This window comes from Oncorhynchus keta, chromosome 17 (assembly GCF_023373465.1).
Source record: "Oncorhynchus keta strain PuntledgeMale-10-30-2019 chromosome 17, Oket_V2, whole genome shotgun sequence".
Lineage (NCBI taxonomy): Eukaryota > Metazoa > Chordata > Actinopteri > Salmoniformes > Salmonidae > Oncorhynchus > Oncorhynchus keta.
This window is the reverse complement of record NC_068437.1, coordinates 28,344,851-28,361,646: the sequence shown is the minus strand read 5'-3', so window position 1 is coordinate 28,361,646 and position 16,796 is coordinate 28,344,851. Positions and strand designations below refer to the sequence as shown.

The 16,796-nt window shown below is 44.2% G+C and overlaps 1 protein-coding gene across 1 annotated transcript in view; it reads right to left on the bottom strand.

Moving 5' to 3' along the window:
• The window catches only part of LOC118396748 (RNA polymerase II elongation factor ELL2-like), a 44,342-nt gene that overhangs the window by 15,991 nt on the left and 11,555 nt on the right, over nt 1–16,796 (bottom strand). Inside the window, exons 3-4 of the mRNA XM_035791146.2 lie at nt 8,039–8,166; nt 7,197–7,357 (exon numbers count right to left, since the gene is read on the bottom strand). Of these exons, the coding sequence (XP_035647039.2) occupies nt 7,197–7,357; nt 8,039–8,166 (289 nt within the window). The remainder of the gene's footprint in view (nt 1–7,196; nt 7,358–8,038; nt 8,167–16,796) is intronic.

The window sequence follows — 16,796 nt, the reverse complement described above, 5'->3', positions numbered from 1 at the left end:
GCTCTGTCTATGAGAGTCGTTTCATTTCTCAAGGCCCATCACTCAGTATTTTACCTAAACAGAGGTGGGGGAAATGCTATGTTATTGTTTCAGCTTAGGATTCTAACTTTAAAACCATATTGGTTAACAAGTCTTCAAAATGTCTATTCTTCAAGAATGAAATGCTTTGCATAACAGTTACACAAAACTTCCTGACATTTTCATAACGTGAGAAATGAGGATATCATCAACATATACTATGCACCCCAGTAAGATTAAAGGGTGTAATTTTAATCAACTCTGGGCCTGAGGGTAAATCTCTGCTTTTGCCAAATGCAATGCAGTTTCCAGAGCTTGTCGTAACAGCTACTGTGGTTCAAGACACATACCATTTACAGTCCAATATCTTCCTGTAGTGTAGTGAAATAGCCTGTGTTGCCACATTTTAAACATGCAGCGACTAGACGCTAACAACAATAAATTCAATATGCTTGTCATGTAGTTGGTTATGGGAAGATTTGAAAAGCGCAATTCTGTCTACTGTATAGCTTTTACACGAAACCAGCAGAACACTGAACATGCTTGACTAAAACATACTTAACTTATTAGAAATAGGATATGGGTTGGTTCCTTTGTTGCTGAAAAATATTGTGTGAAAAATGCTCTAAAAAAAATCTAAAGCAGTAACTAGATACAGTAGTTGTACAGTTCTGTATATATTTTCTTTGTCAAACTTGTTCTGTTTGGTTGTGTTCTTGAACGTAGCCCTGTTTCTTTGTGTTCTTGAACACATTTCATTTTTGTTCATTGTTTTCACCTGTGTTAGTTACTCACCTGGTCTCATCAGCTCCTGATTTAGTTCAGTTCATTCTGTTTGTGCCTTTGTGAGGTATTATTTGTTTTGACTCTATTAAGCCTTTTCCTAGCTTGTTTGTGAGAACCAGTTATAGCCTTCAGTCCTTGTTTTGATTCACCTGCTTGTTTGCCAACCTGTGTATGACCATTGCCTGTCTGTGACCACGATTCCTAACTTCTGTGAAAGGTGTAATAAACACCTGCCGCGCTCTGCGTGTGAATCTACACCTTTTTCTTCCTGCGTATTCATTACAGTAGTCACATGTTTAGACACAACCATGTTGATAACATTGAAACCAAAACAGTAGCATTCACCCAAAATGTACGGTTACACCAAAAACTATATAATGGCTCAGCTTGATATTGTATGGGTGTTCCTCATCCCATCTGTCACCAAGGTGTAGTGTATCACAACCATGAGTAATGTACGTCAGACTGACACCAGACCCAGCAGAGAAGTGATGATGATTGACTGAGCCTATAACAGGCTAAGGAGAAGTTCTTCATGGTTCCATGTTGGGAGTCTATCCAGGACGGTGGGGTTAAGTCCTACTCTAGCAATAAGTGCCATGGGATCTTCAGTGATCACAGAGTTAGGATCTTGGCTTATCATCTTAACTGAAAGAGTGCACACAGTGTGTGGTATTCCTCACTCCTATAGACTCCTATAGAGGGAGGAGCGCTGTAGCATGTTCTACTGGTACCTGGTGTTCTCAGGCCGTCTCCTAACAAGATGACATTATTTTAACGAGACCCAACACTAACTGGACTAACCAGACCCAACACTAACTGGACTAACCAGACCCAACACTAACTAGACTAACCAGACCCAACACTAACTGGACTAACCAGACCTAACACTAACTGGACTAACCAGACCCAACACTAACTGGACTTACCAGACCCAACACTAACTGGACTTACCAGACCCAACACTAACTGGACTAACCAGACCCAACACTAACTGGACTAACCAGACACAACACTAACTGGACTAACCAGACCTAACACTAACTGGACTTACCAGACCCAACACTAACTGGACTAACCAGACCCAACACTAACTAGACTAACCAGACCCAACACTAACTGGACTAACCAGACCTAACACTAACTGGACTTACCAGACCCAACACTAACTGGACTAACCAGACCCAACACTAACTGGACTTACCAGACCCAACACTAACTGGACTAACCAGACCCAACACTAACTGGACTAACCAGACCTAACACTAACTGGACTAACCAGACCCAACACTAACTGGACTAACCAGACCTAACACTAACTGGACTAACCAGACCCAACACTAACTAGACTAACCAGACCCAACACTAACTGGACTAACCAGACCTAACACTAACTGACCCAGACCCAACACTAACTGTACTAGCAAACACTAACTGGACTTACCAGACCCAACACTAACTGGACTAACCAGACCCAACACTAACTGGACTAACCAGACCTCACTAACTGGATAATCAGGCCCAACACTAACTGGACAATCATTCCCAACACTAACTGGATAACCAGACCCAAAACTTGGACTAACCAGACCCAACACTAACTGGACTCCAGACCCAACACTAACTGGACCTTAACACTAACTGGACTTACAGACCTTTCTAACTGGACTAATCAGGCCCAACACTAACTGGACTAACCAGACCCAACACTAACTGGACTAACCAGACCCAACACTAACTGGACTCAGACCCAACACTAACTGGACTAACCAGACCCAACACTAACTGGACTAACCAGACCATAGAATTACTGGTACCAGAAAACACTAACTGGACTGGCTGCCCAACACTAACTGGTTTGTGGCCCAACACTAACTGGACAACCAGGCCCAACACTCTGGTTTACCAGACCTAACACTAACTGGACTTCAGACCCAACACTAACTGGGTGACCCAACACTAACTAGACTCCAGACCGTGCACTAACTGGACTAAAGACCTAACACTAACTGGTTACCAGACCCAACACTAACTGAAACCAGACCCAACACAACTGGACTTCCAGACTGACTGGACTAACCAGACCCAACACTAACTGGACTAACCAGACCTAACACTTGGACAACCAGACCCAACACTAACTGGAAACCAGACCTAACACTTGGACTAGAACCAGACCCAACACTAACTAGACTTTGAACACCAACTGGACAACAGACCTAACACTAACTGGACTGCCAGACCCAACATGACAACTAGACCTTTAACTGGACTTGACCCAACACCCTGGACAACCAGACCCAACACTAACTGGACAACAGACCTGGCACTAACTGGTAATCAGGCCCAACACTAACTGGACTAATCAGGCCCAACACTAACTGGACTAACCAGACCCAAAACTCAACTGGACTCCAGACCCAACACTAACTGGACTAACCAGACCCAACACTAACTGGTAACCAGACCTAACACTAACTGGACTTAGCCAGGACAGCAGAGTCCCAACACAACTGGACCAAAACCAGACCCAACACTAACTGGAAACCCTAACACTAACTGGACTAAAGACCCAACACTAACTGAAATAGACCCAACACTAACTGGACCCAGACCTAACAATAACTGGTCTAACCAGACCCAACACTTTGGACTGAGGCCCAAACTAACTGTCAACACTAACTGGACTAACCAGGCCTAACCCTTCTGACCCTCAATACTAGCAAACATGTGGTGGGGGATTCACTATACATCTATCTCCACTGAATATGTTCAACTAAAACACATTCCCTTTATAAGACCGTTTTGTACAATTACAGTAATGGTCAGAGATGACCTTAACATGCCTTTTACAGAATTTCTTCAATCTTTTCACTGGGAAAGTATTCGAACCATACATTAAAACTAAATGATATGCATTTTCCTGCAAACTATCATTTGTATGTAGAAACATGAGGAGATAGCCATAGAATTACTGTACCACAAAAATACTGCTGGCTGCCACAGGAGGTTTGTGTGCACAGTAGCGCAAATGGCATCTAGTTTATGACCCTTTAATTTCAGTTGCCTTTGAATGGGTGCCTTACTGTCCTGTCCGTGCTGTGGGAAAGTGCGTTGTGTGCCTTAAACCTTATGAAACCAATGTCAATGTTCCCAGGCTGAGGTTGCAAGTGGACGTCCTCCTTTTCACTTGACTAACTTTAATTTAAAATGCATTATTTGGATTAGAATTCAGTCGTTGTTTTGAACCCATTCAGCAAAGACATTACACTGCAATCTCAACATGACAGCTACCTTTAACAGGATTGTGCAACAGCCCTCAAGGAGCCTATTTCAACAGCATGGCATGTCATGTGTTCTGCCACCTCTGGTCTCTTGGCCCTCCCACCCCTACGGGAAGGCAGCTCAGCCCAGTCAAGTCCAGGCTCTTCTCTGTTCTGGCACCCCAATGGTAAAGCCAGCTTCCCCTGAAGCCAGGACAGCAGAGTCCCTGCCCATCTACCAAAATCATCTGAAACCCTACCTCTTTAAAGAGTATCTGAAATAGTCCCACAGCACCCCCTCTCTCCCCTACTTTATTGAGGAAAAATGTCATTACTATGTCATTACTATGAGATATGTGGTTGTCTCACCTAGCTATCTTAAGATGAATGCACTAACTGTAAGTCGCTCTGGATAAGAGCGTCTGCTAAATGACTACAATTTAAAATGTTAAAATGTGTTGCTTGCTTCATCAGTGGTAGAACATGGATCGTGCAGTATGTTCTATTTGTTTTAGACAATATGTGTAAAACTGTAAAACTGTCAGTGTCTGCAAAGAAGAGCTCTATGTGCCTTAAATCCACAAATGCATATTATGTCATAAAGACAGCATAGTTCTACACGTCTGTTCAGGTTATAATACACAGCATCGGTAACATGTCCATTTAGAACCCACCAGAAGACACATAAGTATACCTGTGTCTGCATCCTCCTACATGGCATGTAACTAATGCACATCCCAATGGTCCCACTGGTTCACATGCTGTATAAAAATATCTACAGCACTGCTATGCTGGGCTCTTGAGTGGCGCAGCAGTCTAAAGCACTGCATCTCAGTGCTAGAGGTTTGATACTGGGCTGTATCACACTGCATCTCAGTGCTAGAGGTTTGATACTGGGCTGTATCACACTGCATCTCAGTGCTAGAGGTTTGATACTGGGCTGTATCACACTGCATCTCAGTGCTAGAGGTTTGATACTGGGCTGTATCACACTGCATCTCAGTGCTAGAGGTTTGATACTGGGCTGTATCACACTGCATCTCAGTGCTAGAGGTTTGATACTGGGCTGTATCACACTGCATCTCAGTGCTAGAGGTTTGATACTGGGCTGTATCACACTGCATCTCAGTGCTAGAGGTTTGATACTGGGCTGTATCACACTGCATCTCAGTGCTAGAGGTTTGATACTGGGCTGTATCACACTGCATCTCAGTGCTAGAGGTTCGATACCGGGCTGTATCACACTGCATCTCAGTGCTAGAGGTTTGATACTGGGCTGTATCACACTGCATCTCAGTGCTAGAGGTTTGATACCGGGCTGTATCACACTGCATCTCAGTGCTAGAGGTTTGATACTGGGCTGTATCACACTGCATCTCAGTGCTAGAGGTTTGATACTGGGCTGTATCACACTGCATCTCAGTGCTAGAGGTTTGATACTGGGCTGTATCACACTGCATCTCAGTGCTAGAGGTTTGATACTGGGCTGTATCACACTGCATCTCAGTGCTAGAGGTTTGATACTGGGCTGTATCACACTGCATCTCAGTGCTAGAGGTTTGATACTGGGCTGTGTCACACTGCATCTCAGTGCTAGAGGTTCGATACCGGGCTGTATCACACTGCATCTCAGTGCTAGAGGTTTGATACCGGGCTGTATCACACTGCATCTCAGTGCTAGAGGTTTGATACCGGGCTGTATCACACTGCATCTCAGTGCTAGAGGTATGATACTGGGCTGTATCACACTGCATCTCAGTGCTAGAGGTTTGATACTGGGCTGTATCACACTGCATCTCAGTGCTAGAGGTTTGATACCGGGCTGTATCACACTGCATCTCAGTGCTAGAGGTTTGATACTGGGCTGTATCACACTGCATCTCAGTGCTAGAGGTTTGATACCGGGCTGTATCACACTGCATCTCAGTGCTAGAGGTTTGATACCGGGCTGTATCACACTGCATCTCAGTGCTAGAGGTTTGATACTGGGCTGTATCACACTGCATCTCAGTGCTAGAGGTTTGATACTGGGCTGTATCACACTGCTTCTCAGTGCTAGAGGTTTGATACTGGGCTGTATCACACTGCATCTCAGTGCTAGAGGTTTGATACCGGGCTGTATCACACTGCATCTCAGTGCTAGAGGTTTGATACTGGGCTGTATCACACTGCATCTCAGTGCTAGAGGTTTGATACTGGGCTGTATCACACTGCATCTCAGTGCTAGAGGTTCGATACCAGGCTGTGTCACACTGCATCTCAGTGCTAGAAGTTCGATACCGGGCTGTATCACACTGCTTCTCAGTGCTAGAGGTTTGATACCGGGCTGTATCACACTGCATCTCAGTGCTAGAGGTTTGATACCGGGCTGTATCACACTGCATCGCAGTGCTAGAGGTTTGATACCGGGCTGTATCACAACCAGCCATGATTGGGAGTCCCATAGGGTGGCGCACAATTGGCCCAGCGTCATCCGGGTTAAGGGAGGGTTTGGCCGGGGTAGGCCCTCATTGTAAAATAAGAATTTGTTCTTAACTGACTTGCCTAGTTAAATAAAGGTTCAATAAAAAAGTATGCTCCCACAATAATATCTTTACATAGTGGCACAAACATGTTTTTGATTCTGATTTTCGTCAGTTCTTAACTACTTATGGTAAATTATGGCCTTTGCTTCAGAGAATCTGCAAACAATAATTCAGTATTTCAGCTGATGAAAACTAATTGAATCGCAGCCACTGTAATTAAACTCTTAGGCAGAACTTCATCCACTCAGCATGAGACTTGTTAGTGCATACTTCTGGCAAACTCAATCACATGAATGGAGCTGGCAGGCAGGTTGGCAGTGTGCCTGAGCAATCTGGTCTAAATGAAGGGAGAAGAAGAAGAAAAAGAGGCCTCCCCTGTCGCATGAATAATTGCAACCCAGTACTTTGATCAACTATGCGATAACTTCCACACCATATGGCAATTATCAGCAGGACAAGATGGTAAAAGGCGATGGATTAGAAGCTTTCAGAGAACATTAAAACACCTCAATTTTTTTGCCCAAAGGTAAAGGGCTCGGTGTGAAGCTGGTTTGGACATAGCTCAGCCAGCAGAGGAAAAAGCAGCCTGTGACTGCAGACTTACCACGAGTGGAGCCTGGCTTGATCTCGATGGCCGACCTGCTCATGATGTCCTTCTCCACCTGAGACATGCGCTCCCGGGTCATCTGGTACGAGTCATCAGTGGCACACACAGTGATCTTGTCCTGAATACTGCCCTGGCCCTCCAGGTGCTCCCTGCCCTCCCTGAGGCGAGTAGAAGATCAGGCTCACATAGCAGCAAAAAGTCTCACACTACTTCCAAATCAATACAGCATTTCTTGAAAATGTGTTTTGTGTGATTCTGTCTACATATGACATGTGTCTCACTCCCAGGGCTGGTTCTGTGACTTCTGTCCTCATGCTTGTTCCTCACATCCTATGCTAAGGCATTAAGCTGCAGAACAAGTGAAGTATTGTAAAAGCCACAAGACTTTGAGCTGCAGGGCAAACAGAGCGTCACAGCTCTACCCCCCCAACTAACCATACATGGTTCCAAACACTGTGATCTCACTGTCCTCAGACATGTGTAGGTCAAAGGTCTAGAGACAACCAACCTCAACTGTCAAACTTTAGCAACACAGTATGCTAAATAGGTGCTTACAGTAACTAAAAAGACAAAACAAAAAGCTCAACAGAAAGTACTTAAATCAAAAGGACAGAGTTTATGAGTAGTTCTAAAATAAGACTGAACTGTATTATACATGCAATGGTAAGAAAAATTGTCTGAGGATAAGCTGTAATTTGAAGCGGTCACATTGTGACAAGGGTTACTTAGGTTGGCAATAGGAGAGAGAGTGTAAGAGAGAGCCGTGTCTCAGAAGTCCTGTGGTCACAATCTGACTGAACTGGCTGTGGTTGACTGTGAAAACAGTGGCGTGTGCTTACCTTGAGACATACTGGTGGGTGCAGTCGAAGCTGGCCTGAGGTTTGTCCTTGCTATCACTGGACAGGTAGAAGGAGAAGACCCGTAGTGCGTCCGAGGCATCTGGGGACGGGGCGGGGATCTTGATGTACTGTTGTCAGGGGACACAGAGAGATCGTTAGAACACTGAGGAGACCTTGTGTAAAATGATAAATGTTTATCATGTTTAGCATATTCAGCTGTGCCATCGGACTGCATATTCTAAACATGCTAAATGAAATGCCTTGCGTTTGTGTCATACAATCCGAAAAGTTTTGGAATCTAACGTATACAGGACTGTAAAGAAGGAAGTCATCAATTAGGTTACGCATTTAATTGGATAGCAAAACGTGCTAAACAGGAAGACTGAGGTTATTGACATTGCATATGATTCAACTGCTCAGGGTGGCAGCCAGGCAGCCTCTGGCTTAATGTGATATCAAATGAAGCCACATCTGAAGCGTTTGAAAGTCAACTAGGCATATCATATCACTTCTCCAATCTAATTCCAAACGTCAACACACATCTTTGAAAGCCATGCTGTAGTTCTGCTCTTCAATGGTACACTATATATACAAAAGTATGTGGACACCTGTTCAAATAAGTGGATTTGACTATTTAAGCCACACCCGTTGCTGACAGGTGTATACAAATTGAGCACACTGCCATGCAATCTCTATAGACAAACATTGGCAGTAGAATGCCCTTACTGAAGAGCTCAGTGACTTTCAATGTGGCACCGTCATAGAATGCCCCCTTTCCAACAAGTGAGTTCGTCAAGTTTCTCCCTGCTAGAGCTGTCCCGGTCAATTGTAAGTGCTGTTATTGTGAACTGAAAATGACTAGGAGCAACAACGGTTAAGCCGCAAAGTGGTAGGCCACACAAGCTCACAGAACGGGACCGCCGAGTTCTGAAGCGCATAAAAATCATCTGTCCTTTGTTGCAACACATACTGCTGAGTTCCAATCTGCCCCTGGGAGCATTAACTATTCGTCAGGAGCTTAATTAAATGGGTCTCCATGGCTGAGCAGATGCACACAAGTCCAAGGTCACCATGTGCAATGTCAAGTGTTGGCTGGATTGGTGTAAAGCTCACCGCCATTGGACTCTGGAGCAGTGGAAATGTGTTCTCTGGAGTGATGAATCACGCTTCACAATCTGGCAGTCCGACGGTCAAATCTGGGTTTGACGGATGCCAAAAAATGCAGAGTGCCAACTATAAAGTTTGGTGGAGGAATAATGGTCTGGGGTTGTTTTTCATGGTTCGGGCTAGGCCCCTTAGTTCCAGGGAAGGGAAATCTTAATGCTACAGCATACAATGACATTCTAGATAATTCTGTGCTTCCAACTTTGGGGAAGGCCCTTTCCTGTTCAGCATGACAATGCCCCAGTGCACAAAGCAAGGTTCATGCATAAATGGTTTGTTGAGATCAGAGTGGAAGAACCGAACCTCAACCCCATCGAACACCTTTGGGATGAATTGGAACGCCGACTGCGAGCCAGGCCTAATCGCACAACATCAGTGCCTGACCTCACTAATGTTCTCGTGGCTGAATGGAAGCAAGTCCCCGCAGCAATGTTCCAACATCTAGCGGAAAGCCTTCCCTGAATAGTGGAGGCTGTTATAGCCATATTAATGCCCATGATTTTGGAATGAGATGTTTGACGAACAGGTGTCCATATACATGTAGTGTATTATCGATTACAGCGTTCCTCTGTAGTTGCTAACTGAATGCTGTGTCCATACAGAGCAATTCAGTTACTCAATTTTCAATCGCTGTTCCTAGCCCACTCCTGGTATAGAGAAGAGTGTAGACGGTAGTTTCTACAAAACATTTTTTACAGATTCTTTCTATTCATACTATTAAATGGCAAGTCTTAAACAAGTCTTTAAAAAACACTTTCCCTTCTTCTGTCTAAAAGTTATTGTGTGCTTGGTACATCCATATAAAACCATCTTCTCTCCAAACTAACATTCTCTGCTATCCTCAAACAACCCAAGATAAATATGTAAGCACAGCGCACAAAAACACCAATTATAGATGTATAAATACAGTCTTAAAACAGGCAAAATGTAAAAGGTGTCCATCTGTAGAGCACCATGTTAATCATCTACCTATACCCGTTTTCCTGTATTCTGCATGTTACACTCTGTGACACACTTGTATCAACCTTGCAGCATTACTGCTTTGATGTTCCTGCTTTGGAACAACACTGTTATTTAATGAGTACAGTTTATCTCACCAGGGGGTGATTGGAGTAAATGTAATCTAGAAGTTTATTCGCTAGTGGACCAAAGTAGATTTTAATGTATTGATATGAGAGCGGGCTTGACCCCCCCGCTGTTTTCAAGCCATAAAACTGACCTAAATAAGCAACTGGCTAAGACAATAAAGTCAGTTTTATGGCTTGGTAATGCCAGGATATCAGCCTCCCCGGTCCAACGGAACATACTAGGTGACCTCTTGTCAGCCATTGGACCGGGGAGGCTGATATCCTGGCATTACCAATAGGAACTCATAACCCTCCCACCTGGTTAATAGTGGCCAGTGTCATATACAGTACTGTCCAGGGCTCCCCTGGCGACCAACAGAGCTATGGGGCCACCATCAGTTACATTAAATGGCCTAAAAACCTACTTTCACTAAATGGCCAATTCAACAAAGAATGTTATTATTGTAATGTACTTAAAAACATTGGGCACTGACTGTCCATTTATTCAAGTTGAAATGGACAGTTTTGTTGATGCTGAGCCTGTGCCCTAGGGTCTCTTCTCACTACGAGAGATTGCCCAGAGGTTTCGAGAAAATACCCTCGGCTCAACCTTTAACTGTAATACACAACCTCCGGAGGTTGCGGGTGAGAATTGTCTTCTAAATACACCACCTCCGGAGGTTGCGGGTGAGAATTGTCTTCTAAATAAACCACCTCCGGAGGTTGCGGGTGAGAATGGTCTTCTAAATAAACCACCTCCGGAGGTTGCGGGTGAGAATTGTCTTCTAAATAAACCACCTCCGGAGGTTGCGGGTGAGAATTGTCTTCTAAATAAACCACCTCCGGAGGTTGCGGGTGAGAATTGTCTTCTAAATAACCCACCTCCGGAGGTTGCGGGTGAGCCTTGCTCACCCCCCTCCTCCGAGCATTGCAGAATTGTCTTCTAGAGTCAAATGCTTCTATAGTAAATTCTAAAATTCTGTTTTTTGAACAGCTGAAATGTATCGGCATTTTCCTTATATTTGAGACTCGTTTACTCTGAAATTGACACCGTAGCTTTGAGGGAATCTCAGAACACTTGTCATTTATTTCAAAGCAAAAGCTAACAAGAATGCAAGTAGCTGAATTTCTCAACTCCAAGATGTACAAGTACAATAAAGTTGAGTGGTGACGAGTGTGGGTGTACTGCACCTCCGACTAGATCGAGTTGCTGTCAGTTGATACTTGTAAAAATGTCCATTATTGAATGATTTCCTTGTACCCATGTTTGTCCTGTGTAAATGCAAGCTTTTCTTTGGGTGCTAAAATCCATAGTTTTTTTAATAAAAATTGCATTTTATGTGAGCAATCTAGCTATGGTTCAGATAGCTGAATGCTAACGTCAGCCAATGTTAACTAACGAAGCTAACGAGCTAGCTAGTAATATGCAAGGGTGAAAGTAAGGCAGGCTGGTATGGCATCCTGGCAAAATACACCGTACAGGTAAAATTTGAGCCTATCTCAATAAATAAAACAAAATGTAAAGAAAACTGTAGACTATTACACCACTATTTATCATTACTGCATGTCAGAGGCATGACCATTTTGCAAATGGACTTATAAATGAGCGTCATAGCCTACGCTCCAAAATGTGATGTGGTACGAAGAGAACATTTAAATCAGAACATGATTGACATTTTGCCAAGGCAGAGAGAGATAAGTGACCGAGACGGGCACGGACAGCAGTGGCTGCATAAATTCTGGCGTAATGACAATCGTCAAATGTCATACATTTTGTTAGGGTGTTTTGTGTAACAGATGTCTCTTTCCATTCACCACTGTTTGGAGGCTGGAAATATGTGGATGAACATGCACGGGTAGCCTAGTAAAGGAGCCATTTGAAGTGACGGTTTGACAAGTGTGTACACACATAGGCGGTCCCGTACCGGGAACAAATTCATTAAACTTCCACCCCTGGTAATATGCGAGGAGGATGCATACATTTTGCTTAGCTTGCTAGCTACTTATCGCTGTATAATATTAATGACCCTGTATGATAATGTTACTGGACTTTTATATTTGTATGAGAGGGGTAAACGTACATTTTTGCTTTTCTAAAGTTACTCGATGAAGCAGATGTTGTTGGCTAACGTTAGCTAGCAGTTGTGCCACTTTGGGTGTGATATTGTTTTGATCCTAAATTAATGAGTGGATGGACGAGAAAATAAACCATTTTGACGTCTGCACATGCTTGTGAATTGTTGCATTATTTAAAGAGTGTAATATGGTTTTCTTGCATTAATCAAGAGGGCAATATGGTAGATTAAAAGTTGCTCGCATAGCTGGCTAACGGGTACTGTGATAATTACGGTAAATTTGAGCTGGGAAGCAAGAACGTCATCCCCTTTCAGCATGGGACATTCCATTGCTAATGTAAATTGAGAAGTTTATGTACATTATGTAAATAGACATTTTTGTCCCGATGCCTCTCTTTCAACTTTCATCAATATGAATAAGCAGAGGAAATTTGAGGACAAGATCTAATTAGATTACATTTTATTCATCACATGCTCTTAAACAACAGGTGTAGACTAACAGTGAAATGCTTACTTACAGCCCTTCACAACAAACAGAGAAAGAAAAAAGAGGAATAGAAAAGTAAAACACGTAATAATAAAAGTGACAATAAATACACAGTGAGTGACGATAAATTGGCTATATACACAGGGTACCAGTACAGAGTCTATGTGCAGGAGTACGAGGTCATTGAGGTAGATATGTACATATAACTAGGAATAAAGTGACTAGGCAACAGGATTGAAAGTAAACAGTAGCAGCAGTGTATGTTACGAGTCAAACAAAGTTTGTGCAAAAAGGGTTAATGCAGATAGTCCAGGTAGCTATTTGGTTAACTAATTAATTAACTTATGGCTTGGGGGTAGAAGCTGTTCAGGGTCCTGTTGGTTCGAGACTTTGTGCATCAGTACCACTTGCAGTGCAGTAGCAGAGAGAACAGTCTATGACTTGAGTCTTTGACAATTTTTAGGTCCTTCCTCTGACACCGCCTGAAAAGGGGCAGAGAGATGGGCCACAGAATGATTACTTCTTTTGACCCAGCATGATTACTGACTGACTGACAATGTGCACAGCCATACTCAGAAATTGTTGGCAAATCATCTGAAAGTAAGTCACTTTCACTTCTCTAATGGTGTCAGACTAGCTTGACACGGCTAACAACACAAAGGACCAAAACATAGAGTAATATTTTCATCTTATTAGGAGCCATAAGAAAAATAGAGGACAGACAGTGGCCTTGAAACAGTATGTTCCGTTATATTTGTGAAGTGATTGATTCCAGGCTGGCTGGCAGAAAACACAGTGCCTGGGGTAGATGTGGCAGGCAGGACTCTGGCTGCCACAAATGCCTAGTTATGCAGTACAGCAATAAGCAGCTTCTGTAGCTTGTAGCCAATAAACAGTTCCTCTTTCAACCCCCCCCATCTCTCTCCCCCTCCGAACCCCACAGCGAGCTATGCACCCTACCCCCATCACCGAGCCTCAGCTCTCTTTATAGCACACAACATGCAAGCCACACTGCGGAACACAAAACGCAAGGCAGCCCACAAAGCCATGGACACTTGTGATATCAAACTGACCATTAGTTATGTTGACCTATATCTGTCCAGCCCTTTGTGAAGTGGGGTACGATTCCACTAATGGCTGCTTAAGGTTTCTGCTAATTAACTGCCATCAACCAAAAAAGAGTCAAAGTAAACAGAAGAGCCATATCGTCAGGACCTATTACCTCAAGACTTGGTCTTGACCAAAATTACAAGCAACAAGTCATAGAAAGAGAGGCTCCAGAAGTAGGTCAAGGCAGACAGCATTGCAAAGGAGAATGACTTGTTTCAAATGGAGACGCTGATAAACAAAAGCCTGCCTGCCCCTAGGGAGAGCACAGCTCAGGGTTTACAGTCTTAGCTGTGCAATCCCCGCACCCCCCAGAACCCCAACCCCCATAACGCCAGCACTTCCCTCGGTTTCTATGCCCTTAGTGCGAGGCAAGCATCGAGCACCCCCCTCCAGCCAAGCGTTAGAGTTGCCTGTCACCTAATCAATGTTACTCAGGTCAGTCCATTTTGAGGGCGCCCCCATTTTATTCACAGTTTTCTTCTCCATCTTCATAACCATATGTAATTCAACCCATTAGTTCCCAGCTCTGCACTCCTGGCTCCTGGGGGAGAAACCATCTCCCCTGGCAGCTTTTAGCCCCGACAGTACCTGGTGTGAAGTTTAAGGGCCCTAAAGCATGAGGCACTCCCGTTAAAAGCTCTGTCTGAGCACACAGGGGCCATCATCAACTGGCTACCTGCCACTTTCTCCTGTCTTCAGATTACATTTCCCAGGACAGTTAATCATGCTAGAGGGTTTCGAATAAACACTTAATAGAAAAGGTACACAAAAAAGCTTAGGCCTACATTTGTGTGCTTTGTGTATTTAAAAGAAATCTATACAAATGTTTATAACAACAAAACTCTTGAAATATTGATAATTTGTTTTAAACTAAATAAAAAATAATCAATATTTTGTGGGTTCCCATTTTCCAAACCGATGGAAATCTAACATTACTTTTACCTTGGTCCCTTTCTGTTCCAGAACCACCACCCACATTGACAGGTAAGTTTAATATCAGCGTGAGTAACAGAGTAACAGAGATGTGTATTTCCATAAAGCAGACTCACACAGGGCAGGCAGGTTGCACCATAAAGCTGTCCTTGCCCTGGGCCCCCAGGCCTCAGGGGCCCCCAGGCCTCAGGGGCCCCTGTCTTCCCCAGGCAGTGTGAGCCTTCCCTTTCCATCTCTGGTGAAGGCGGGGGAGCCCCACACTCCCGCAGGTCACATGGAAGGACTAAGGTCAAACATCTCCTAAGCTACGCTGCAGCTGAGGCCGTATGCCACCCTTCAACCAAACATCAACATCAGCGGTCAATGCCTCCAACTAACTACTTAGGCCTACATAGGAAACAAATCAATATTTAGAGTTCGCTAACCACAGGAATTAGGCATCACACTTCTGTCTGTACTCTTTATTTTATCTGATCATTTCAAGGGACATTTATTCTAAAAACGCCCCAACAGAACAAATGGGAGTCAGTGAGCAGTGGACTGTCAGAGGACTGAGTCAGTCAGCTTTGTCCAATAGTGTCCATCCTGTGAGCTGATCTTGGCAGTTGGACAGTCATCCCAGCAAAATGGCATCAGATTGACAATCCTCAGCACCTTGTCAGAACAGTTTCTCGATGGGGCGCGGGGGAAGATACAATAACCCCCACTGTGGCCCAGGCACATATGCTGCAGCCTTACTCCCGGCTGGCTGGCCGGCCCTGTGTGTTTAGAGATGTCAAATACTTTCAGGCTGTTGTAAGGTGTGAACTGGACTGGAACAGAACAACTTGGTGGGGGCTCTGCTGTTAGAGCAGGACAAAGGGCACCCCTCATTGGTGTCCATGGAAAACTCCTCCTCTGACACACAGACAGCATTAACACTATTCATTATCTCAGATCATGTTGCTCTTCTTCTGCCTTACATTTGGTGGCGGATGAGATCATTATTCTGGTAAAGATATATACTTTCTTTCCTCCTGCTAACCACCCATCACCAGGAAAGATGATAAGTATTTATTTGGTGAAGTTCTTTTCTTCTTCTTGGGTCTGTAGACATTACCGAGCAGGTAGAGATCCTAGCTCTGGTATTTAGCATGGCAGCACAGTGATGGGAGCAGGTGCCTAGATATATGAACGTGATTTACTCTAGTCTGTGCCTCCTGCCCTTGTCTGTACTGACACTACTGGCCATTGTCCTCTTATCCCAGTCTGCACAGTCATAGCTGCTGCTGTGAGCTGCCTGTCTTTTGTTCTTGCATCTTCCCCCACAGAGCTGAGAGCAATGGACCGTCGGCCAGCCTGGATTATTCATGAACAGCAGGGACGTGTGGCGGGCGGCTGGAGAGGGCTAGGACAACAGCACCGTCACAGCGTGACTCCCAGCTCAGCTCGTGCATGAGGAATGGTACTCCACAGTCCTCTCTTTCCCTGTCTCTCTGGTATGTGGTGATCACCAAAGCATCCCAATGAGAGTACAAACAGAACAGAGAGAACTACTCTGGGAGGAGGAGGGGGTGGATTAGAGCTGAGGACAACAGCATTCCCTCCCTCTGCCACAGTGCCTCTCCTCACAAACAGCAATACACACACGCTGGATCCATGTGTACTATGAGGACACACTGCTAAGACACTCACAATGTTCCACACAGAACTATTGGTCAAAAAGGAAAAGGAAGCTTACAAGTGGTGTTTAAAAAGGAAGGCATTATTCCAATGACACATGCAGACAACCATAGAAGGCAACACAGGCAGACGATGCCACAGGGAAATCTGGGGCACATATTAATTCCGGCTCTCCACAATCCTCCCGCTGTTTACCGTATGATCAATGACTCATAGATCATGAACACAATGCATGAGATCACCTCTCTTTTAAATCATGC